We start from the raw sequence: 26,210 nt of genomic DNA on the forward strand, positions 1-26,210 counted from the left end.
CATGCCTCCAGGCCTCTTGCATGTATACAACCTTCTTTCATGATTCTTAAACCAAGTGTTACCTATGAGTAAGTTACCAGGCGGCTTCCTCTTTTATTCCTTACCCCTATTCCAAATTCATCTACTACCTTTCCTTCTCTTCCTTTTCCTGCTATCGAATTCCAGTCCCCCCTTCACTATCAGAATAGTTTCTTTTATCGGATTGTACATTTCTTCTCTCTTGATCATCTGCGGAGCTAGTTGGCATATAAACTTGTTCTATTGTGGTAGGCGTGGGCTTCGCGACTATCTTGGCTACAATAATGCGCTCACCATGCTGTTCGTAGTAGCTTACCCGCAGTCATATTTTTTGATGCATTATTAAACCTACTTTTGCATTACCCCTGATTGATTTTGTATTTATAACCCTCTTTCACCTGACCAGATGTCTTGTTCCTCGTGCCACCGAATTTCAGTAATTCCCACTATATCTAACTTTAACCTATCCATTTCCATTTTTAAATTTTCTAACCTACCTACCCGATGAAGGGATCTGACACTCCACCTTCGATCCGTAGAACGACATCCTCCTGAGTAGTCCCCGCCATGAGATGCGAATGGGGGACTATTTTACCTAAAAATATTTTATCCAAGTGGACGCAATCGTCAATTAACCACACAGTAAATCTGCTTGCCCTCAGGAAAAATTACGGCCGTAGTTTCCCCTTGCTTTCAGCTGTTCGCAGTACCAGCACAGGAAGGCCGTTTTGGTTAGTGTTGCAAGTCCAGATCAGTCAGTCATCCAGATTGTTGACCCTTCAACTACAGAAAAGGCTGCTGCCCCTCTTCAGGAACCACACGTTTGTGTGGGCTTTCAACAGATACCCCTCCGTTGTGGTTGCACCTACAGTACTGCTATCTGTAAGCTGAGGCATGCTAGCCTTCCCATCAACGGCAAGGTCCATGGTTCATGGGGTGAGGGTTATGTAGGTTACGATATAATAATAAAATTGTTGTGTATGCAGCCCAAGATGCCGCCCCACAATATTGGCTCTTGAGCAAAAAAGTTTGACGATCACTATACTAAGGGGACTAGACTAGAAGAGATGCGGACACCTAATACAAACAGATGCAACTGTTAGGAAACTGAGAATGGTCTAAGGGTCGAAACTGGTTTAGCCGTTAAACAACATTTGTGAACAATGACTAATCTGTACTTAATTTCACTGTGCTCACTGAAGTTTTACGACAACAACATGGCGAATATGAATTCCGTTATGGGCCGACACCAGTGTAGCTTTACGTTCTGACGGTAGATACCACTCATAACTTTCTTCACTAAAGTAACTGAAGTTCTGCACAGCATATGAGAATACTAACCTGAAATCGTTTTGTGCAGAGTGACTACTATATGCAAAACAAATACTTTCTTAAACGTCCAGCACTGTTTCGGAATAACACAATTGTAAACGTCTTCCTGGAACGCATAAACCTCTTCAGATTTGCCTGGGCCCACAGTAAGAGCCCTGGCCACAGAACATTCTGTCAATTCTTTTATATCAATACATATTTGCATTGATCTATATTTCTATTTGTGATGGCCAGTAATATTGTACGTCATAACTATTACAGCTTCTGAGAACAAGCGTAACGCAACCAATGTCTGCTAGCATCCACACGCGCACCTACTTAGAATTGCACTAGCGTGCCACACCGATGCGCGCTGAGTGTTTGATGCACTCCAAGGTCACTCTGGCGACACGGGAGATCCCCTTCTGTGTTTTACGGCACATCTAATGATGAAACCAGTTTGGTGAAGCAGGACTGCTGGAAGTGCCGGAGCAATCCTCTCAGTCTCCGTATATAAAGACGCTGCCGTCGGAGGGATACTGCAGACACCACTATTGTTGGGAACATCACCTGCAGTTTACTTGCTTTGACTCGTCTTAAACTTCTCTCTGCTGCAATGAGAACCTGCGTCGCCGCTGTTCTTCTCGCTCTTGTCACCTTCGCAATCCTCACTTCCGCTGCTCCAGGTAAGTGCTGTTTCAGTAGCACGTGTGTGGTAGCCCAGTGGAAAATGGTCCTATTTTAGCACAAGAAAGGTGAATAGGCTCTTGGCGTGCGTAGATATTCGTCATCTTTTTAACATGCAACTTACCTCTCACTCCGACAAGCTGTCTTAATTCTAACTCTCTCACACCCACTAGTCCACCACTGCACTTGCACTTCCCATTGTCACTCACTCATCCAACCTAACTCATTATCATTATCTCTCTGTGTCTATCTGTCACTGTGCCCTGTCTAACAGCCACAGGCTCCTTCATTCTGTCCTACTACTGCTGCGTGCCTCTTGCTCTCTCTTACTGCTACTATCTCTTTCCTTCCTTCCCACTGCTGCTGTCTCTTCTCAGTGTCATTATCTCTCTCTTCCTCGTTGACACTGTCGTAGACTTCGTCTTTAATTATTACTGGCTTTCACCCACCTCCAGCTTGCCCTTCCCTTTTTTTCTCTTCCACTGGCACTGTCTCCTTCACTCTCTTCCTAGCACTGTTCTGTCACTGTCGACAATGTTCCACTCCCACTGTTCCCAGTCTGGTCTCTTTACTCCCACAAACCAACCCACTGTTCCCTCTTTTTCTCTCATACAGCCATTGTCTCCTCCGTTCTTTCTATACCGCAACCAAACTACTAACTGCTAATATTTGTCACTTTTTCGTCTCTTTCCTAACTGCGAATGTATCCTTCTCTCTCAGCATAAAAATTCTGCTTGGAAAATTTTTTAATGGTGCTGAGGAAGCTAGTTTAAGGCATCTGGTACCCCAGTTTTCAGTCAGAGACTTTTTGTGGCAGTTGGTACCACAGTTTTCAGTCAGAGCCCTTTTGTGCTTTGACAGAAGCATTTTTCCGCTGTTTCCTTCCTCTACCCCGCCACAGCAGCATGGCGTTTATACGAAAAGAGATTTCTGGGTCATTAAAATTTTGATAAGTTACGTAAAATTGAAATAATGCAAAACCATATAATGTTTCACCTCAGGCACGGTGTACAAATATTTTCCATGTGCTTCTCAGAACCCTTCTGACAATGTCGAAGATATTTTACAGCTCATTTCTCCGTGCTACGTCACTCTATAAAGTACATTTTCGCCTGATACCGGATTTTACCTGCGTATTTTACATGTACAAGTAGGGTAACTTTGAACCTCTGTACCTCCAGACGGATGAAGATGTCAAGAAAAGTTTCAAAATTCTTCGTGATCAGAACCTCGGAGTAATATGCTAAAAATTTTAGTCATTTGCTACGCATAGCCATCTTCGGATCGCTTGAGGCAGTCAAAAACCATTTTTTCGGGGTTTCTTAGGAAGCGCCCATGAACTACACGGTGCCTCCATTGGCCCATTAAGAAGCGTCCAAGACCACATCTAACGCAATAACAACTAACCGATTTGTTCCATTTGCCTAAGCTGGAGGAACTTTGACCCTGTTCTATGGGATAGTAACAGTACGACGATCCTTCTGTTGGGTAAATGAATGGTCCATACCCCAAGGGCTATCCAGAAGTCTTGACCCTATCTTTGTATTAGTCCCCGAGGTATGAGCCCCCGAAAAATCCCGTTTTCATGCCAGGCGTTTTGGGACGTACCTAGTATTGCGTGTTGTAGCACGCATATCAGTAGTAAATTTTGAATAATGTATCATTACCAAAAAAGTGCATTCCATTCTGCAGTTGAGGGTATGCTGTTATGGATTTTTTTGACACTTTAAGGCTGTTTTCAAGACCAGAACTCGAACCTGGTCCCCTTCCTTCCGCAGGAAATGCTCTGCTCCGATTTTCTTCACAAATTTCATGTGATAGTGCCTCTCTGCTTTCTTCCAAGAAGTTCTTCTGGGCTCCATGTTGCAATAGGTCTAGTCAAAGGAATAATATTACGCAGAAATGTTTTTCCGTTGCATCCTTTCTCGGAGCAGTGCTATTACAGCTAGATATAGAGGACAGCTTCTGAGAAGTTTGTAAGATGGCAAGGAGGTAGTGGTTGATGGAGTCTGTGAGGCGAATCGCTAGTCGTGCATGGTTAGTGCCGTTAATTGAGCGCTGCCGAAGGAAAGACAAGCGTCCAGGGTTCGACACCACGTCCGGCGTACAGTTTCATTCTTTCTGGAGATTTCGTCATTGTTATGATGTAGCTACTGGTGTGAAACTGCGGCAGTGGCTCTTCACACACACTGCGCCTCCCTGACGGACAGTGAACGTGTCCATGTGAAGTTCTGCACTGAGTCGTTATGTAATTGAATATTTTGTACCAGAGAGACAAGTCATCGTGTAGCAAGTAACGTCTGCTTGTAATAGTGACGAACTCGTCGTTGTTGTCTTAAACTCGTACCTGATATTAAGCTGTTCCAGAGCTGCCACAGCTAAAATACATCGAGATGGCTCTTAAGGTGCTGAACAAACAAACCGCCAGGTCAACTAATAGGAGGGGGGAAAAGTTACAGTGAAGGCAAACGCCACATTTGATGACTGATGGAAAACGTATAGTCGAGAATAAATTCCTGGCAGTTTTACGTTTGTGCACGCAGAAGGTCCACTTTGTCACAGACGGCAGTAACTGTCGTGTGAAAACTGCAAATAACATATATTTAGGGCATGTTTGGACATGCGCAAACATCTAATTAGCTGTATTTTCTTTAAGTATGTAAAATTTTTCTTACAATGGTTATAGTCTTGGAGGTGCATAAAATTTTATTAATTATGTGGTGTCACTGCCAGACCCCACACTTGCTAGGTGGTAGCCTTTAAATCGGCCGCGGTCCGGTAGTATACGTCGGACTCGCGTGTCGCCACTATCAGTGATTGCAGACCGAGCGCCGCCACACGGCAGGTCTAGTCTAGAGACTCCCTAACACTCGCCCCAGTTGTACAGCCGACTTTGCTAGCGATGGTTCACTGTCTACATAAGCTCTCATTTGCAGAGACGACAGTTTAGCATAGCCTTCAGCTACGTCATTTGCTACGACCTAGCAAGGAGCCGTTTTCAGTTACTGTAAGTACTATATTCAAGAATGTCTTCAGAAAAGATAATAATGACTCATGTACCGTCAAGAGCGACGTTCATCATTAATGGATTAATGGATTAATGGATGAATTCTCATTCCTTGTCAGGTTCCAGACCTCACGTCAGTATAGTTCTTCCCTCCTCACGCCAGACTGTGTGAGCTAAAACGCGTGCAATTCGGCCTCCACTCGTAACACGGTGTTGGCTCCTCTGCCAACACAAAAAATTACAATATAACCTTTTATAAAGTAAAATAATGTATTAGTTTTATCTTAGTTGAGAGTTTCGCTTTCTCATGAGAAAAACTGAAGAGCCCTGTTCTCCATCTAACTTGAATTATCCGAAGTTGGTCTTTTCATGGGTGTGGGTGGATATTTTCAATGTTTTGAGATCATAACAAATTTTTGAAAGCGTGGTTTATTCATAACAAAAGAAGGTAGTGTCCCTTACCTTCAAAATATTTATATGAGCCAACAAGCTGTGATCTGCATGCTGGTCATTATCAAAAAAGTTCCTACTGCATCAAAAATTATTGAACTATGGGATATTTGTAACATTTGTTTGTACATATCTGTACAATTCACCATTCTCTTCCTGTCTTATTGTCCATTTGTCTTTTCATTTCACGTAATTCATTTTCAATGAATGTGGAAAGATCTATGAATGAAGCATACAACAACTACTACCGTCACACCTTAGCGAAAGACCTGGCAGAGAACCCGAGAAAATTCTAGTCGTATGTAAAATCGCTTAGTGCGTCTAAGGATTCCATTCAGTCTCTTGTTGACCAGTCTGGTGTGGCAGTTGGAAGATAGCAAAACGAAAGCCGAAGTTTTAGATTTCGCGCTCAGGAGCTTGTTCACGTAGGATAATCGTGCAAACATATCTTCATTTGATAATCGGACAGACTCCCATATGGACGGCATAATAATAAGCATCCCTGGCGTAAAGAAACAACTGAAAGATGGTTCAAATGGCTCTGAGCACTATGGGACTCAACTGCTTGGTCATCAGTCCCCTAGAACTTAGAACTAATTAAACCTAACTAACCTAAGGACATCACACACATCCATGCCCGATGCAGGATTCGAACCTGCGACCGTAGCAGTAGCACGGTCCCGGACTGCGCGCCTAGAACCGCGAGACCACCGCGGCCGGCAACTGAAAGATTTGAAAGCAAATAAATGACCAGGTCCGGATGGAATTCCAGTTCGATTTTACACTGAGTACTCTACGGCACTGGCCCCTTACCTAGCTTGCATTTATCGTAAATCTCTCGCCCAGCACAAAGTCCCAAGCGATTGGAAAAAAAAATCGCAGGTGACTCCAGTATATAAGAGGCCAAAAGAACGGGCCAGCAAAATTACAGACCAATATCCCCAATTTCTGTTTGTTGCAGAATCATTGAACGTATTCTCAGTTCGAATAGAATAAACTTTCTTGAGACTGAGAAGCTTATATCCACGAATCAGCAATAATGGTTTTAGAAAAACATCGCTCGTGTGAAACTCAGCTTGCCGTTTTCTCACATGATATACTGGGGACTATGGATGAACAGCAACAGACAGATTCCATATTTATATGCTATTTTGTATAAAACTGACATGGTGAGACCGTGGCTGTGTACAATTAATGTAGGTTGATTCTTGCAAAGAAGAATACAGCAACCAGCCACTATTAATACTTCTATTAATTTAAGTAAATAGCGCCGTAACATGTTTCGAACTGAGAAATTCATCATCAGACGGCTGTTCACCAGATTTAGAATATGCACTTTACATGATCCCCAGTTCTCGATTTTTATTCTTCCGCTGTAGTTAAATACTGTTGGTGTGTTGGTGCCCTACGGTAGAAAACAGTGTTAGAAGCGCACTATGTGAAAATAACTAACCTCCAAACGATGAAATACAGACTAAACAAATATATGAGGTTAAGTGGTTACAGTACTTACATCGAAAATTCCGCGCAATTTTGTTGAAAAGTTGCAGGAATGTATTTTTGAAATAATGCATGATAAATGCAGTACTTACATGATTTGCATATCACAATATTGTGCAAAGCACCACACACCGTATTTACAGATTTCCGAAAATCATTTGACACTGTGCCTCACTGCAGGCTGTTAACGAAGGTACGAGCATACGGAACAAGTTCACAGGTATGTGAGTCATTAGAAGACTTCTTAAACAATATAACCAAATACGTAATCCTCGGCGAGTGTTCATCAGAGACAAGGGTATCGTCGGGAGTGCCCCAGGGAAGTGTGATAGGTCCGTTGTTGTTCTCTGTATACATAAATGATTTGGCGGACAGAACAGGCAGCAATCTGCGGTTGTTTGCTCATATTGCAGGGATGTACGGTAAGGTGTCACCGTTGGGTGCCTAGGAAAATGCAAGACGACTTATACAAATGTATGGTTAGTGTGATGAATGACTGCTAGCTCTAAATGTGGAAAAATGTGAGTTACCCTAGGACGCCCAAGCCTTTTTTTTTTCTATCTTGGATGCCTAAGGAGGGAGTTCGGCGAGCCCACAGGTATTAAATAAGTTTACTGACAAAAAATTACAACTTTCAAAATGGTTTATGTGTTTTAACTAAGGTATCAGTTTATAAATGTTGTTAATTGTTATAAATATTGGTTTGAGTGAATAAAAAATTGACATATTACAATACAAAATATAGATATGTTCATATAAAATAGATTTCCGAAAATCTTCAAGGCAAGAGACACACTTCACAATTTTTTCTGAATGTGTGTTACACACATGTTTATGACACTGTCCACGATAATGTTTTGGTTTACTTGGATTGTTGTGCTTCTACTTCTTTGTTTTAGCTTTTCTTACACAAATATGGCACCGACCTTTTCCTGCAGGAGGCTGACGTGCTTCTATAATCACTTCTTTGATTTTATTTTGTAGAATAGTTTCCATTTATTTAACAATTTGGTTAGATAAACCTCTTGCATTGGCACTTCTTTTTTCTACCTGCAATTTTATTAGTTCCATCCCAGCTTGCAGAAGATAAAGTTTGCGTTTGTTGTTTCTTTTCATTATATCTTGGATGTTGCTGGATGAATATGGTGGTTGCATTGATAGCACAAATGTCGTTGAGAGAGTAAAATACAGATAGAGGCCATCTCTTTGTTCCCAATCTTGCAGGTTTACATACGCGCCATCTGATCAATGGTATCAATTCCACCTTTAGTGGAATTATAATATGCATTTATCTCGGTTTTATTCTTCTCCCCTCAAACAGTGCCTTTATCTTGGTGCATTGTCGATAACACCAGTAGGTTTTTACTTGGTTTCGTTTTTGGTGTGTAGGACACGAAAGTTGCTGGAGGCCTGCTTGTTGGGAACTGCACTAACTCACTGCAAGTTTAGAAGATAAATAACGGCTGACTGACATCAACAACCGCTTCCTCTGAAAGTAAACAGATTGTTGTGAATACCAAGAATACCAACCGACAAGAAACTAACTTGCATTGTTGTAGAGATGAGAAATACGAAATCCTACTAAGGGAAATTTTCTATGGAAGCCTAACAGTGGGGGGTTATTGGACCCATAATAAGTTTATTTATATTTTCTTTCAAAGCAGGAATTTTCTATGAAATATATTGACACTAACGTCTTATAAAATAGCCAACAAATAATAGCTCAAATGGAATATGTAGTATGAAAGTTACTTGGCCAAAAGCAGGGGACATAAAAAAATTGTGGGTTCAACTAACCCCCCACCCTTAGGCGTCCTAGGGTTAAAGCGAATGAGTAAGAATATCGAATCCATAGTGTTCGGATACAGTACTACTAGTGGTCTGTTTGACACAGTCAAGTCGTTTAAATATTTGGGCGTACCGTTTCAAAGCGATATGAGGTGGAATGGGCATTTGAGAATCTTGGTACGGAAGGCGAACGGTCGACATTTAGGAGAGAGTGGTTCACCTGTAAAGGAGACCGGATATAGGAGGCTGCTGCAACCTATTCTTGAGTACTGCTCGAATGTTTGGAATCCGTAACAGGTAGAATTAAAGAAAGACATCGAAGCAATTCAGAGCCGGTCTGCTAGATTTGTTACCGATAGGTTCGTACAACACAAGTGTAACGGAGATGTTTCAGGGGCTCAAATGGGAGTGCATGGAGAAAAGGCGACGTTCTTTACGAGAAACACTACTGAGAAAATTTAGAGAACCAGTATTTGAAGGTGACTGCTGAATGATTCTACTGCTACTAACACACTTTGCGATTAAGGACCACGAAGATAAGATATGAAGAATTAGGGCTCCTACGGAGGTGTAGAGACAGCCGGTTTTCCCTAGCTCTATTTGCTAGTGGAACAGAAAAGGAAATAACGAGTAGTGGTGCAGGGCACACTACGCCACACACCGTACAGCTGCTCGTGGAGTATTTATGTAGATGTAGATTATAGAATGAAGTTTTCACTCTGCAGCGGAGTGTGCGCTGATATGAAACTTTCTGGCAGAGTAAAACTGTGTGCCGGACCGAGACTCGAACTCGGGACCTTTGACTTTCGCGGGCAAATGCTCTACCATATGAGCAACCTAAGCTCGACTCACGCTCCGTCTTCACCACTTCACTTCCGACAGTACCTCGTCTCCTACTTTCCAAGTACGAGTCTCGGTCCGGGACACAGTTTTAATCTGCCAGGAAGTTTCGCATCAGAGAACACTCCGCTGCAGAGTGAAAATGTCATGCTATAATCTACATCTACATAAATACTCCACGAGCAACTGTACGGTGTGTGGCATAGTGTGCCCTGCACCAATAGCCGTCATTTCCTTTTCTGTTCCACTAGCAAATAGAGCTAGGGAAAAACGGCTGTCTCTACACCTCAGTATGAGCTCCAATTCCTCGTATCTTATCTTCGTGGTCTTTAAGCGCAAAGTGTGTTAGCTACAAAGTGCACCGAGACCGACGGACGGACTACATATGCCTGACAGTGCGAGCCGAATCATGACGTTACTTTACGAAAGAGATGCTCATAGCGGCTGAGTCGTTCCCACTTACAGGACATATCATTTCCCTGTGCTCTCTATCCCTCTCTCTTTTTCTCTTATGGGCGCTGTTTGCTTTCGACGGCTTTGCAAACTGAGCGCACAGGCGCACACACCGCGTTTGTCAATTTAAACTCACTTCTGAAGCACACTGTGTGGTCCAAATGGTTCAAATGTCTCCGAGGACTGCGGGACTTACCCTCTGAGGTCATCAGTCTCCTAGACTTAGAACTACCGAAACCTAACTAACCTAAGGACATCACACACATCCACGCCCGAGAAAGGATTCCAACCTGTGACCGTATCAGCAGGGCTGTTCCGGACTCTACACCTCAGTATGAGCTCTAATTCCTCGTATCTTATCTTCGTGGTCTTTAAGCGCAAAGTGTGTTAGCTACAAAGTGCACCGAGACCGACGGACGGACTACATATGCCTGACAGTGCGAGCCGAATCATGACGTTACTTTACGAAAGAGATGCTCATAGCGGCTGAGCCGTTCCCACTTACAGGACATATCATTTCCCTGTGCTCCCTATCCCTCTCTCTTTTTCTCTTATGGGCGCTGTTTGCTTTCGACGGCTTTGCAAACTGAGCGCAAAGGCGCACACACCGAGTTTGTCAATTTAACCTCACTTCTGAAGCACACTGTGTGGTCCAAATGGTTCAAATGTCTCCGAGGACTGCGGGACTTACCCTCTGAGGTCATCAGTCTCCTAGACTTAGAACTACCGAAACCTAACTAACCTAAGGACATCACACACATCCACGCCCGAGAAAGGATTCGAACCTGTGACCGTAGCAGCAGGGCTGTTCCGGACTGAAGCGCCTAGAACCGCTCGGCCACAGCGGCCGGCTGCACACTGTGTGGATCAAAACGCAAAGTCTTATGACACCAGAGGAATGGCCGCCAATGCAGACAAAACTTTTCTTGCACTGTCTCTACCACTGTGCACTCGTATAAAGAAGAAAACATACACTTGTTGAAACTGAGAGTTAATACCGGGTGTTTCAAAATGAACATACCGGTTTAAGGCGTTGTAGCAGTTATTACGTTCAACTTACAATTGTAAATAATACAACAAATGAAAGACCAACTCAGAGAGTTTTGTTTTTATACCTGTGTGCAATGGGAAGAGTATGGAATGACAGAGAGTGACAGAAAAACGTCTTTCACGCTGAGCTTCAAGAAATATCCTCGCGGAAAGTTTATGGGCCTTTCTTTTTCGGTGAATCAACTATGATGTTTCTTATCTTGATGTGCTACAGCTATGGCCGATGCGTCAACGGGAAGAAGCTGAACAAAACCTCTTTATTTGGGAGCAAGATGGTGCGCCATCTCACTGGCATAACTCAGAAAGCGACTGGTTAAGCGACATTGTACTCGACCGGTGGACAGGGCGCAGGGTGCCGGCTGACACAGCATTTTACGCATGACCTCCACGTTCACACACGATCTGACGCGATCATATGTATGTGCCTCCGATATCAGCTGATCTATCCGACATTAGAAACACTGTTGTTGCAACAGTTACTCCTGACACATTGATCAAGGTTTCGGAACAACTCTCCTATCGACTCGATATGTGGTCGGTGTTCACACAGAATAATAGTAAGAAAAATTGTTTGTGTTTCTCTTTCATTTGGTGTATTATTTATAATTTTAAGGCGAACGTAATACGTGCTACAAATCCTTAAAATCCGTATATTCATTTTGAAACACCCTGTGTTGCTCGAAGACCTGATGATAACGCTACTTTGTTTCCATAAGAACAGTCCAACTTCTATTACCTTGTTCGATTACTTCAGCCACCCACTGAAGAAAAAGACAAAGTTATGTGAATGACTATTCCTGTGTGCAGAATACTGACTTTTTCACTTTACGCCCCTCTGTGCACATTTTGGATATGAAAGACGAAGGCCTCTACCGTTTTAGTAATGACACGTGATCTTTCGTTTTTTCTTTAGAATCCTTGATGTTAAATTCCAAAATTATGGGAACTCGCGACAGAAAGAGATAAACTGCAATAAAAGGTTTTTTTTTACTCACAGTGCCGTAGAAACATTAACATTCTTCGTACGGTGAGTCATTTTCGAAATTGACAGGTTTCTGGCTTCTATTCGACAAACGCAATCGTAAACCAAGTAGCTATCTCTTCACACCAAGTAATGACTGATTTCGTCAAAGGGACCTAAAATTGCTTTCTTGTTTCTAGATTTTCCCGAAGTTCTTGATAACGTTACTCTCAACCGAGTTTTAATTAAATTGCATGCCTACAGAGTATCGTCTCAGATGTGCAACAGGATTCGTGTTTTCCTGTCATAAAGGTCACATTTCGTAGTAACTTACGGAAAGTCATCGAATAAAACAGAAGTTATATCAGATCTTCCCCAAGGAAGCATCAAAGGCCCCTTGCTTTTTCTAATCTATATAAACGACTTCAGAAACCACCTGAACAGCCCTTTTTCCAAATAATGCTGTCTATTACCGTTTCTTAAACTCATAAAAAGATCAAAATATCAAAACCAATCGCAAAATGATGTAGAGGAGACATCTGTATGGTGAAGAGAGTAGCAATTAGCACTAAGCAATGATTAGTGTGAGCTCATCCACGTGAGTACTAAATCCGTTAAATTTTGGTTCCCTGGTAAATCAAACAAATATAAAGGTTAACAACTGAACTAAATATTTAACGGTTTACAGTTTCGAATAACTTAAAGATGAACGATAACATAGACAATGTTGTGGAGAAAGCGAACTAAAGAGAGCTTGTTATTGGCAGAACTCTTAGAAGATGCAACAAGTCCACTAAAGAGACTGCCTACACAAGTTTTCTTCGTATTCTTTACGAGTATTGCTGCACAGTGTGGGACCCTTACCAGATAGAACTGACTGAGAATATCGAATAAATTCAAAGAAGAGCAGTTCGTTCTGCATTACTCCGAAACAGGAGCGAGGGCGTCACGGATTTATTTATTTATTTTTTACTCATCAGTCTTGTAATTGGTTTGATGCTGCCATCACGAATATCTCTCCTTTGCCAACCTTTTCATCTCTGATGCCAACTGCACCCTACTACCTGAATTACTTGCTTGATGTATTCCAGTCTCTGCCTACCTCTCCAGTTTTTACCCTCTACAGTTCTCTCTAATACCATGGATGTTATTCTCTGATGCCCTAACGAATATCCTGTCATCCTGTACCTTTTTCTTGTCAGTATTTTCCATATGTTCCTTTTATCGACGATTCAGCGAAGTACGACCTAATTCTTCACCTTTTTAGCTCACCTAATTTTCAACATTCTTCTGTAGCAAAACATCTCAACGACACCGATTCTCTTCTATTCTGGTTTTGCCACAGTCCATGTCTCGCTACCATACAATGCTATGCTTCAAACTTACATTCTAAGAGATTATTTCCTAAAGTTAAGATCAACGTTTGACACTAACAGACTTCGCTTCGCCAGGAACGCCATTTTCGCCAGTGCCAGTCTGCTTTTTGTATCCTGCTTCCTCCGTCCGTCGTAGGTTATTGTTCGGACTAGATAGCAGAATTTCTCAACTTTGACTACTTCGAGATTCCCCAATTCTATTGTTAAGTTTCTTGCTGTTCTCATTTCTGCTACTTCCCATTACTTTCTTCGATTTACTCTCAATCCATTTTCTATACTAATTAAACTGTTCATTCCATTCCATTATTTCCGTCACTGCTTTTCGATGTACAGACTGAAAATTAGGTGCGAAATACTACATTTTGGCCTGTCACGGATACGAAAGCGGGTGGTAATCGTTAAAGTAAACGGGTTTTGCATTGCGGCGAGATATTTTAAAAGAATTTCAGCCACCAGATGTCTCGTCGAATGCGAAATTATTTTACTGCCGAAAGAAATGGCCATCGTAATAAACTAAGAGAAACCATAGTTAGCTCGGAAAGATTTAACTATTTGTTTTTCTAGTATGGTATTCGACACTGGAACGGTAGGGAAATGGTCTGAAGGTGTTGCATGTAGATGAAGATGTAGAAACGGTCAAATTTGGCACTACAATAAAACTGGACAGTAGCTGACTGTAGTTGTGTGATGTGTACCATGTGCTGGGACTTTTCCCTTCTTCTAGTGATGCAAGACGTCGAGTGCATCGAACGAGGCGATTGACGCACAGTGTTTATACACTCCTGGAAATGGAAAAAAGAACACATTGACACCGGTGTGTCAGACCCACCATACTTGCTCCGGACACTGCGAGAGGGCTGTACAAGCAATGATCACACGCACGGCACAGCGGACACACCAGGAACCGCGGTGTTGGCCGTCGAATGGCGCTAGCTGCGCAGCATTTGTGCACCGCTGCCGTCAGTGTCAGCCAGTTTGCCATGGCATACGGAGCTCCATCGCAGTCTTTAACACTGGTAGCATGCCGCGACAGCGTGGACGTGAACCGTATGTGCAGCTGACGGCCTTTGAGAGAGGGCGTAAAGTGGGCATGCGGGAGGCCGGGTGGACGTACCGCCGAATTGCTCAACACGTGGGGCGTGAGGTCTCCACAGTACATCGATGTTGTCGCCAGTGGTCGGCGGAAGGTGCACGTGCCCGTCGACCTGGGACCGGACCGCAGCGACGCACGGATGCACGCCAAGACCGTAGGATCCTACGCAGTGCCGTAGGGGACCGCACCGCCACTTCCCAGCAAATTAGGGACACTGTTGCTCATGGGGTATCGGCGAGGACCATTCGCAACCGTCTCCATGAAGCTGGGCTACGGTCCCGCACACCGTTAGGCCGTCTTCCGCTCACGCCCCAACATCGTGCAGCCCGCCTCCAGTGGTGTCGCGACAGGCGTGAATGGAGAGACGAATAGAGACGTGTCGTCTTCAGCGATGAGAGTCGCTTCTGCCTTGGTGCCAATGATGGTCGTATGCGTGTTTGGCGCCGTGCTGGTGAGCGCCACAATCAGGACTGCATACGACCGAGGCACACAGGGCCAACACCCGGCATCATGGTGTGGGGAGCGATCTCCTACACTGGCTGTACACCTCTGGTGATCGTCGAGGGGACACTGAATAGTGCACGGTACATCCAAACCGTCATCGAACCCATCGTTCTACCATTCCTAGACCGGCAAGGGAACCTGCTGTTCCAACAGGACAATGCACGTCCGCATGTATCCCGTGCCACCCAACGTGCTCTAGAAGGTGTAAGTCAACTATCCTGGCCAGCAAGATCTCCGGATCTGTCCCCCATTGAGCATGTTTGGGACTGGATGAAGCGTCGTCTCACGCGGTCTGCACTTCCAGCACGAACGCTGGTCCTACTGAGGCGCCAGGTGGAAATGGCATGGCAAGCCGTTCCACAGGACTACATCCAGCATCTCTACGATCGTCTCCATGGGAGAATAGCAGCCTGCATTGCTGCGAAAGGTGGATATACACTGTACTAGTGCCGACATTGTGCATGCTCTGTTGCCTGTGTCTATGTGCCTGTGGTTCTGTCAGTGTGATCATGTGATGTATCTGACCCCAGGAATGTGTCAATAAAGTTTCCCCTTCCTGGGACAATGAATTCACGGTGTTCTTATTTCAATTTCCAGGAGTGTAGATGGTAATCATGGCCGAAGAGGACTATATTGTGTTACTAGGGCGTTTTTCGTGCCATGAATTGGACCGCTCATTCTGATTACCGTCAACATCAACCAGGATGCTGCTTTCAACACAGTCAGTGCTCACTTCTTACCGTTTCGTTTTCATGATGACTATAGTCTGGATACTCCCGCCTTCCGTGGTAACGTAAGATACGGGCAATCACAGGGCTGTATCCATATATTCCTATAATTTCACTCAAGCAGCCTACGAAATCTCGACTGTCCCGCCACATCACTTTATCTTAATTCCAAAGAATGTATCAGGGACTATTGGGAATAGCAGGTGAAATCTAGCGGTGACCATCTTCCCAAATGGACAATTTTCAATGGTTCAAATTACTCTAAGCACTATGGGACTTAACATAGGAGGTCATCACTCCCCTAGACTTAGAACTACTGAAGACCTAACTAACCTAACCGGATTGCGTGGCCGAGCGGTTCTAGGCGCTACACTGTGGAACCGCGCGACCGCTGCGGTCGCAGGTTCGAATCCTGCCTCGGGCTTGGATGTTTGTGATGTCTTTAGGTTAGTTAGGTTTAAGTAGTTCTAAGTTCTAGGGGACTGATGACCTCAGAAGTTAAGTCCCATAGTGCTTAGAGCCATTTGAACTATAACTAACCTAAGGACATCATACACATTCATGCCCGAGGCAGTATTCAAACCTACGACCGTAGCAGCAGCTCGGTTCTGGACTGAAGCGCAAAGAACCGCACGACCACAGCGACCGGCGGGTTATTTTACTGTAACGAAACATAAATGAGCGGTTTGAGATTGAAGTGACATTACTGAAGAAATTTGTAAGGTATTTTTCGTCGAACTGACATCACTATGAGGGAGAAGCGGTGTTACATCGTATTAGCTTATGTCTCTTGAGGATGACTGATTTTTTTCGCCGGTGTGCTTATTCTGTGACATGTAATAGCTGTGAAGTTTCGTTATGAAAAAATATGTCTGTCAATTTTTTGTTTGTCCGATGTTTTGAGAGTCGCTCAGCAGTTTACCGCACATTATGAAAAGAGGCATCGATGTAACCAGTTTAAGAAACTTCCTGGCAGATTAAAACTGTGTATCGGACCGAGACTCGAACTCGGAACCTTTGCCTTTCTCCGGCAAGTGTTCTACCATCTGAGCAACCCAAGCACGACTCACGCTCCATCCTCACACCTTTTCTTCCGCCAGTACCTCGTCTCCTACTTTCCAAACTTCCAGAGCTCGAGTTTCGGTCCGGCACACAGTTTTAATCTGCCAAGAAGTTTCATATCAGCACACTCTCCGCTACAGAGTGAAAATCTCATTCTGGAAACATCCACTAACCAGTTTAACATTTTTTTCTTCAGTGAAGTTGCTGACTGTATCACAACGAATGTCTAAGTCTGTTAAATTTCCACTTAATTAAAAAGTGGATGTTTATTCTGTTAATTGCAGCGGGAGGAGAGGATGAGCACGGCGACCGGCACGTGCGAGTCACGTGCGACCTGCTGAGCGCCTTCGGCGTGGAGGACTCTGCGTGCGCCGCGCGCTGCATCGCCATGAACAAAGGCTACAAGGGCGGCCACTGCGAGGACGGCGTCTGCCACTGCCGCAAGTAGCGGCGGACCGCGACTCTCCCGTCTCCAGCGACACGGCGGCACGCCCTCACTGCCGTCCAGTGTACATACACGTTCTCAATAAAGTTCCCTATCCAATTAAGCATAAACAGCACGTGTCGTTATTCCATCCGCAACCTTCTACCGATTAAATGGCGTAATTTTTTTAAGTGACATTATTTTCCACGTTTGACCGTACCTGTTTTTATTTTGCTATTGCAGCTTCCGCTTATGTGCCATTGCCAAGCATCTACAAAGATATAACACAAAGTACTAATATCAGCGTAATAGGAGAACAACAATGTGTATAACATATTTACAGTCTGTCAACATTTACGTGTTTACAAGTTTCACATTATGGTATAGAAACAGCTTAAAAATAACTACACGCCTGTGCCACTTCTGATGGTAGAAGAGTGCACGGCTGTTATCAATGAAACGACTGATACGATACTTGGATTCGTGCAGATTCAACGTGGGATATATATGTGTATCAACGTAAGGCCTTTGTACATCAAAAAGTAACTAGTCATCAGTATATTATTGATCATGATGCTCCGTTTAATACAGGGTGATTCCGTGATGATGTTTCAGCCATCGTGCTGTTAAAAACAACAAGTTTTTCGTCAGAGTACCTCAGCTAGTAAATAAAAAATAAATAAAAAAAATGTTTCAAGGAATCTGTTCTCTGTTTTATTTGCGAAAATACCTGCCCATAGCGACAACATCGGTTGTTAATATTTCACGTACTTCGACTTAAAAGAATTGACGGACAACATTAACTACAGTATCTCGATAATTTAAATCATTTGGGTATATACCTAATTTTTAATGTTTAAGCAACTTACTTTGTTCTGATGTCAGTTCTGTTATGGACAAATTAGTGAATAGAGCGACTCTATAGCATCAAAGGAGCTTTTCTTTCATAGGTGTGGAGACGTCTTTAATTTTGATATTTACGTCAATGGCTGATGGTTGAACTCTTCGGCTAATAGTTTACAAGCTTACAGTTCCAAGTAGGTAACAGCTTCCAGGAAAGCGCTATTTATCAGGCTGTCACATACAATGAAACGAGTGAAATCGTTTGCTTTACTGTACTACTTCCTTAATTGATGGACACTTTGTTGGATTCCTTCGGTCCTGAGTCTTTTCTCATGCTATTCACAGTCGCTTTGAAACAAAATGTTCCACCACAAATATCACACTGCAGAATTATGTTTTTTTGTCATTTACAGAAAAATGTCGCCACAAATAATTAGGTTTATGTCTTTATAGAAGTAGAGGGGCAGCCATATAACTGTCTAGTGCTCAGATCGAAAGCTAGTACTAAGCAAAGAAGTAAAAGCTGGAAGGTGGAAGGAGTATATAGAGGGTCTATACGAGGGAGGTGAATGCAGTATTATAGAAATGGAAGAGGACGTAGATGGAGATGAGATATGAGATGCTATACTGCCCGAGGCATTTGACAGAACAGTGATAGATCCAAGTCGAAGCAAGGCCCATGGAGTAGGCGTCGTACCGTCAGAACTACTGACAGCTTCGAGAGAGTCGGCCATGACAAAAGTATTCCATCTGCTGCAACATGTATGAGATAGGCGAAATGCTTTCAGATTTCCAAGAGGACTGCAATAATTCCAATTCCAAAGGAAGCAGTTACTGACAGGTCTGAATATTACCGAACGGTCAGTTTAATAAGTCATGGATGCTAAATGCTTATACGAGTTCTTTACAGAAGAATGGAAAAGCTGGTAGAAGCCGGTCTTGGGGAAGATCAGTTTCGATTCCGGAGAAATGTAGGAACACGCGAGGCAATAATGATCCTACGTCTTACCTTAGAAGATAGGTTAAGGGTAGCCAAACCTACGTTTATAGCATTTGTAGACTTAAAGAAAGATTTTGGCAATGTTGACTGGAATATTCACTCTGATATTTTGAAGGTAGCAGGAGTAAAATACAGGGAGCTTAAGGCTATGTGCAACTTGTACAGAAACTAGACGGCTATTGCAAGATTCGAGAAGAATAAAAGGGAAGCAATCGTTGAGAAGGATCAGATTAGCCTATCCTCATGTTATTCAACCTGTACATTGAGTAAGAAGTAAAAGACACCAAAGAAAAATTTGGAGTAGGAATAAAAGTTCAGGGAGAAGAAATAAAAACTTTGAGAGCTGCCGATGACTTCGTAATTCTGTGTGAGACAGCAAATTACTTGGAAGAGTAGTTTGACGGAATGGATAGTGCCTTGAAAGGAGGAAATAAGATGAACATCAACAAAAACAAAATATGGGTAATGGGAATCTTGTCGAATTAATTCAGTTGATGCTGAGATATTAGGTTAGGAAACGAAACAATGTAGTAAATGAGTTTTGGTATTTGATCAGCAAAATAACTGATGATGGTGGAAGTAGAGCGGATATAAAATGTAGAATGGTAGTGTCAAGATAAATGTTTCTTATGCAAATGAAGTGACACAATTTCAGAGGCTCTGCTAGTCTCAAACAAATATCATTTTACGGATTTTAAGTGTATAGACCGAAGCATATACAGGGTGTTACAAAAAGGTACGGCCAAACTTTCAGGAAACATTCGTCACACATTAAGAAAGAAAATATGTTATATGGACATTTGTCCGGAAACGCTTACTTTCCATTTTAGAGCTCATTTATTACTTTTCTTCAAATCACATTAATCATGGAATGAAAACACACAGCAACAGAACGTACCAGAGTGACTTCAAACACTTTGTTACAGGAAATGTTCAAAATGTCCTCCGTTAGCGATAATACATGCATCCACCCTCCGTCGCATGCAATCCCTGATGCGCTGATGCAGCCTTGGAGAATGGCGTATTGTATCACAGCCGTCCACAATACGAGCACGAAGAGTCTCTACATTTGGTACCGGGGTTGCGTAGACAAGAGCTTTCAAATGCCCCCATAAATGAAAGTCAAGAGGGTTGAGGTCAGGAGAGCGTGGAGGCCATGGTATTGGTCCGCCTCTGCCAATCCATCAGTCACCGAATCTGTTGTTGAGAAGCGTACGAACACTTCGACTGAAATGTGCAGGAGCTCCATCGTGCATGAACCACATGTTGTGTCGTACTTGTAAAGGCACATGTTCTAGCAGCACAGGTAGAGTATCCCGTATGAAATCATAATAACGTGCTCCATTGAGCGTAGGTGGAAGAACATGGGGCCCAATCAAGACATCACCAACAATGCCTGCCCAATCGTTCACAGAAAATCTGTGTTGATGACGTGATTGCACAACTGCGTGCGGATTCTCGTCAGCCCACACATGTTGATCGTGAAAATTTACAATTTGATCACGTTGGAATGAAGCCTCAGCCGTAAAGAGAACATTTGCACTGAAATGAGGATTGACACATTGTTGGATGAACCATTCGCAGAAGTGTACCCGTGGAGGCCAATCAGCTGCTGATAGTGTCCTCACACGCTGTACATGGTAAGGAAACAACTGGTTCTCCCGTAGCACACTCCATACAGTGACGTGGTCAGCGTTACCTTGTACAGCAGCAACTTCTCTGACGCTGACATTAGGGTTATCGTCAACTGCACGAAGAATTGCCTTGTCCATTGCAGGTGTCCTCATCGTTCTAGGTCTTTCCCAGTCACGAGTCATAGGCTGGAATGTTACGTGTTCCGATCAATTGCTTCGAACGTCTTCCTGTCGGGACACTATCGTTCTGGAAATCTCTCTCGATACAAACGTACCGGGCCATGGCTATTGCCCCGTGCTAATCCATACATCAAAGGGGCATCTGCCAACCCCGCATTTGTAAACATTGCACTGACTGCAAAATCATGTTCGTGATGAACAGTAACCTGTTGATGCTACGAACTGATGTGCTTGATGCTAGTACCGTAGAGCAATGAGTCGCATGTCAACACAAGCACCGAAGTCAACATTACCTTCCTTCAATTGGGCCAACTGGCGGTGAATCGAGGAAGTACAGTACATACTGACGAAACTAAAATGAGCTCTGCCACGGAAATTAAGCGTATCCGGACACATGTCCACATAACATCTTTATATATATATATATATATATATATATATATATATATATATATATATATATATATATATATATGTTAGTGTGAGTCACCTAACATTACCGCCTGATATATTTCGTAAACCACATCAAATACTGACGAATCGATTCCACAGACCGAACGTGAGGAGAGGGGGTTAATACAAACCATTAAAAAAAATGCACGGAAGTATGTTTTTTAACACAAACCTACGTTTTTTTAAATGGAACCCCGTTAGTTTTGCTAGCACATCTGAACATATAAACAAATACGTAATCAGTGCCGTTTGTTGCATTGTAAAATGTTAATTACATCCGGAGATATTGTAACCTAAAGTTGACGCTCTAGTACCACTCCTCCGCTGCTCGATCGTGTGTGTCGGAGAGCACCGAATTACGTAGGAATCCAAAGGTAACGGTGATGGACCTTAGGTACAGAAGAGACTGGAACAGCACATTACGTCCACATGCTAACACCTTTTCATTGGTCTTCTTCACTGACGCACATGTACATTACAGTGAGGGGTGAGGTACACGTACACACGTGGTTTCCATTTTCAATTAAGGAGTGGAATAGAGTGTCTCCCGACAAGTAAGGCCAATAGATGTTCAATGTGGTGGCCATCATTTGCTGCACACAGTTGCAATCCCTGGTTTAATGAATGTCGTACACGCCACAGCACATCTGGTGTAATGTCGCCGCAGGCTGCCACAATACGTTGTTTTATATCCTCTGGGGTAGCAGGCGCATCACGGTACACATTCTCCTTTAACGTACCCCACAGAAAGAAGTCCAGAGGTGTAAGATCAGGAGAACGGGCTGGCCAATTTATGCGTCCTCCACGTCCTATGAAACGCCCGTCGAACATCCTGTCAAGGGTCAGCCTAGTGTTAATTGCGGAATGTGCAGGTGCACCATCATGCTGATACCACATACGTTTCCAGTGGGATATTTTCGAGCAACGTTGGCAGATCATTCTGTAGAAACGCGATGTATGTTGCAGCTGTTTGGGCCCCTGCAATGAAGTGAGGACCTATGAAGTGGTCGCCAATGATTCCGCACCATACATTTACAGTCCACGCTCGCTGTCGCTCTGCCTGTCTGAGCCAGCGAGGATTGTCCACGGACCAGTAATGCATGTTCTGTAGATCCACTGCCCCGTGGTTTGTGAAACCCGCTTTATTGGTAAACAGGTAGAACTGCTACGCATTCTCTTTTATGCCCATTGACAGAATTGCACTCGGTGATTAAAGACATCACCATGTAATTGCTGATGTAGCGACACATGAAACGGGTGAAAGCGGTGACGATGCAGTATGCGCATGGCACTAATTTGACTCAGTCCACCGGTTCTCGCAATGTCCCGTGTACTCATGTGCGGTTTCATGGCAACAGCAGCTAACACACCAACTGCACCCGCTTCTCCTGTGACGAGCCTGTTACTGGCCCGTTTGCGTGCTACGACCATACCTGTTGCATACAGTTGTCCGTAGATGTTTTGCAATGTGAGGCACGTTAGATGCTCTCTGTACGGGTACCGTTCTGCATACACCCTGCAGGCTTCAGCTGCATTTCGTCGACACTCGCCATAGACGAGTATAATCTCCCCCTTTTCAGAGTTCGAAGACACCATGGTCACAGTTCCTACAACACTACTCTATGACAGACGTCTGGTAACACGGTGTATTACAGTTGGTCTGCGTGCGGAGACGAATGCAGAATAACAATAGCAGCAAGATCTACATGCGGACACTGCGACAGCTAGACCAAATCACAACAGTGCACTACAGCCACACTCGTAAACACGGTCGTCATCGTAAACATGTCCCTGCAGATGCTGCTCACCGACCGTGGCCCGTGTTTGTTACAACACGCAACTGAACGTCGGAGGTTTCAAGCGTCAACTTTAGGTTACAATATCTCGGGATGTAATTAACATTTTACAATGCGACAAACGGCACTGATTACGTATTTGTTTATATGTTCAGATGTGCTAACAAAACTAACGTGGTTCCATTGAAAAAGACCTAGGTTTATATATATATATATATATATATATATATATATATATATATATATATATACTGTACGACAACAGTCGCGTCTCTGAAATTGTGTCATTTTATTTGTATAAGTAACTGCACCTCGGTTTCCGGCTGGATCCCCCACTTACGTTCGACGCTGGCGAGCCTCGGCAATTCTGTTCGTATGTTAGAGGGAATTTAAAGTAGACTAGGGCGGCAGTGAGAATTTGGATCGAGGAGGAAGGCACAGCAGTGTAATCCGTGTAGTTGTTTAAAACGGTATGCCAAGCCAAGGTGGCAATGCTGGCATAGCCGCCGGCGTGTGCGGAGTTCGCCGCGACTCGGGCTCGTCGTCGGCCGGCTGTCGCTGTAGCTGGTGAGTACAACACAGCCATCCTGTTGTGGAAGCTCAGGTTCGGAAGTCTACGTTGAAATTTTCGTTCCCGTTTGGATATGACGTGTCGAAAGTGTATGAAATCGACAACTGGTTGTTCGAAAATATAGATTTACAAGATGGTGATGTTTACCGTTTGGCATTTGATTTACTTGGTAATGCAGTGTATGTTAAAGTGCGAGACCTTGAAACATGTACCAGGATTACAATAAAAACAGGCGGTGTGGCGAACTGTCTTCATTCCAATGGTGAATCTAGTTCAGTTACGATCTTTGCGAATATTGAACCTCTACATCTACATCTACATCTACATCCGTACTCCGCAAGCCACCTGACGGTGTGTGGCGGAGGGTACCCTGAGTACCTCTATCGGTTCTCCCTTCTATTCCAGTCTCGTATTGTACGTGGAAAGAAGGATTGTCGGTATGCTTCTGTGTGGGCTCTAATCTCTCTGATTTTATCCTCATGGTCTCTTCGCGAGATATACGTAGGAGGGAGCAATATACTGCTTGACTCTTCGGTGAAGGTATGTTCTCGAAACTTTAACAAAAGCCCGTACCGAGCTACTGAGCGTCTCTCCTGCAGAGTCTTCCACTGGAGTTTATCTATCATCTCCGTAACGCTTTCGCAATTACTAAATGATCCTGTAACGAAGCGCGCTGCTCTCCGTTGGATCTTCTCTATCTCTTCTATCAACCCTACCTGGTGCGGATCCCACACTGCTGAGCAGTATTCAAGCATTGGGCGAACAAGCGTACTCGTAACCTACTTCCTTTGTTGTCGGATTGCATTTCCTTAGGATTCTTCCAATGAATCTCAGTCTGGCATCTGCTTTACCGACGATCAACTTCATATGATCATTCCATTTTAAATCACTCCTAATGCGTACTCCCAGATAATTTATGGAATTAACTGCTTCCAGTTGCTGACCTGCTATTTTGTAGCTAAATGATAAGGGACCTATCTTTCTATGCATTCGCATCACATTACACTTCGCTACATTGAGATTCAATTGCCATTCCGTGCACCATGCGTCAATTCGGTGCAGATCCTCCTGCATTTCAGTACAATTTTCCATTGTTGCAACCTCTCGATCATCTGCAAAAAGCCTCAGTGAACTTCCGATGTCATCCACCAGGTCATTTATGTATATTGTGAATAGCAACGGTCCTATGACACTCCCCTGCGGCACACCTGAAATCACTCTTACTTCGGAAGACTTCTCTCCATTGAGAATGACGTGCTGCGTTCTGTTATCTAGGAACTCCTCAATCCAATCACACAATTGATCTGATAGTCCGTATGCTCTTACTTTGTTCATTAAACGACTGTGGGGAACTGTGTCAAACGCCTTGCGGAAGTCAAGTAACACGGCATCTACCTGTGAACCCGTGTCTAAGGCCCTCTGAGTCTCGTGGACGAATAGCGCGAGTTGGGTTTCACACGATCGTCTTTTTCGAAACCCATGCTGATTCCTACAGAGTAGATTTCTAGTCTCCAGAAAAGACATTATACTCGAACATAATACGTGTTCCAAAATTCTACAACTGATCGACGTTAGAGATATATGTCTATAGTTCTGCACATCTGTTCGACGTCCCTTCTTGAGAACGGGGATGACCTGTGCCATTTTCCAATCCTTTGGAACGCTTCGCTCTTCTAGAGACCTACGGTACACCGCTGCAAGAAGGGGGGCAAGTTCCTTCGCGTACTCTGTGTAAAATCGAACTGGTATCCCATCAGGACCAGCGGGCTTTCCTGTTTTGAGCGATTTTAATTGTTTCTCTATCCCTCTGTCGTCTACTTCGATATCTACCATTTTGTCAACTGTGCGACAATCTAGAGAAGGAAGCACAGTGCAGTCTTCCTCTGTGAAACAGCTTTGGAAGAAGACATTTAGTAATTCGGCCTTTAGTCTGTCATCCTCTGTTTCAGTACCATTTTGGTCACAGAGTGTCTGGACATTTTGTTTTGATCCACCTACCGCTTTGACATAGGACCAAAATTTCTTAGGATTTTCTGCCAAGTCAGTACATAGAACTTTACTTTCGAATTCATTGAAAGCCTCTCGCATAGCCCTCCTCACACTACATTTCGCTTCGCGTAATTTTTGTTTGTCTGCAAGGCTTTGGCTATGTTTATGTTTGCTGTGAAGTTCCCTTTGCTTCCGCAGCAGTTTTCTAACTCGGTTGTTGTACCACGGTGGCTCTTTTCCATCTCTTACGATCTTGCTTGGCACATACTCATCTAACGCATATTGTACCATGGTTTTGAACTTTGTCCACTGATCCTCAACACTATCTGCACTTGAGACAAAACTTTTGTGTTGAGCCGTCAGGTACTCTGTAATCTGCTTTTTGTCACTTTTGCTAAACAGAAAAATCTTCCTACCTTTTTTAATATTTCTATTTACGGCTGAAATCATCGACGCAGTAACCGCTTTATGGTCGCTGATTCCCTGTTCTGC

General features: G+C 43.6%; 1 protein-coding gene across 1 annotated transcript; it reads left to right on the forward strand.

Moving 5' to 3' along the window:
- The first annotated feature begins 1,856 nt into the window (after window positions 1-1,856).
- LOC126336325 (defensin-like) lies at window positions 1,857-17,383 on the forward strand. The gene is made up of 2 exons (XM_049999887.1): window positions 1,857-2,015; window positions 17,113-17,383. Exons 1-2 carry the CDS (start codon window positions 1,946-1,948, stop codon window positions 17,274-17,276), a joined length of 234 nt encoding a protein of 77 aa, XP_049855844.1. The 5' UTR covers window positions 1,857-1,945; the 3' UTR covers window positions 17,277-17,383.
- The last annotated feature ends 8,827 nt before the right edge of the window (window positions 17,384-26,210 follow it).

Source organism: Schistocerca gregaria, chromosome 2, assembly GCF_023897955.1.
Source record: "Schistocerca gregaria isolate iqSchGreg1 chromosome 2, iqSchGreg1.2, whole genome shotgun sequence".
Classification (NCBI taxonomy): domain Eukaryota; kingdom Metazoa; phylum Arthropoda; class Insecta; order Orthoptera; family Acrididae; genus Schistocerca; species Schistocerca gregaria.

Bases quoted from the DNA above. Each gene is read 5' to 3' on its own strand.
- LOC126336325 (XM_049999887.1), top strand. From the start codon at position 1,946: ATGAGAACCTGCGTCGCCGCTGTTCTTCTCGCTCTTGTCACCTTCGCA. The intron at 2,016-17,112 runs GTAAGTGCTGTT...TGTTAATTGCAG, and splicing joins CCTCACTTCCGCTGCTCCAG to CGGGAGGAGAGGATGAGCAC.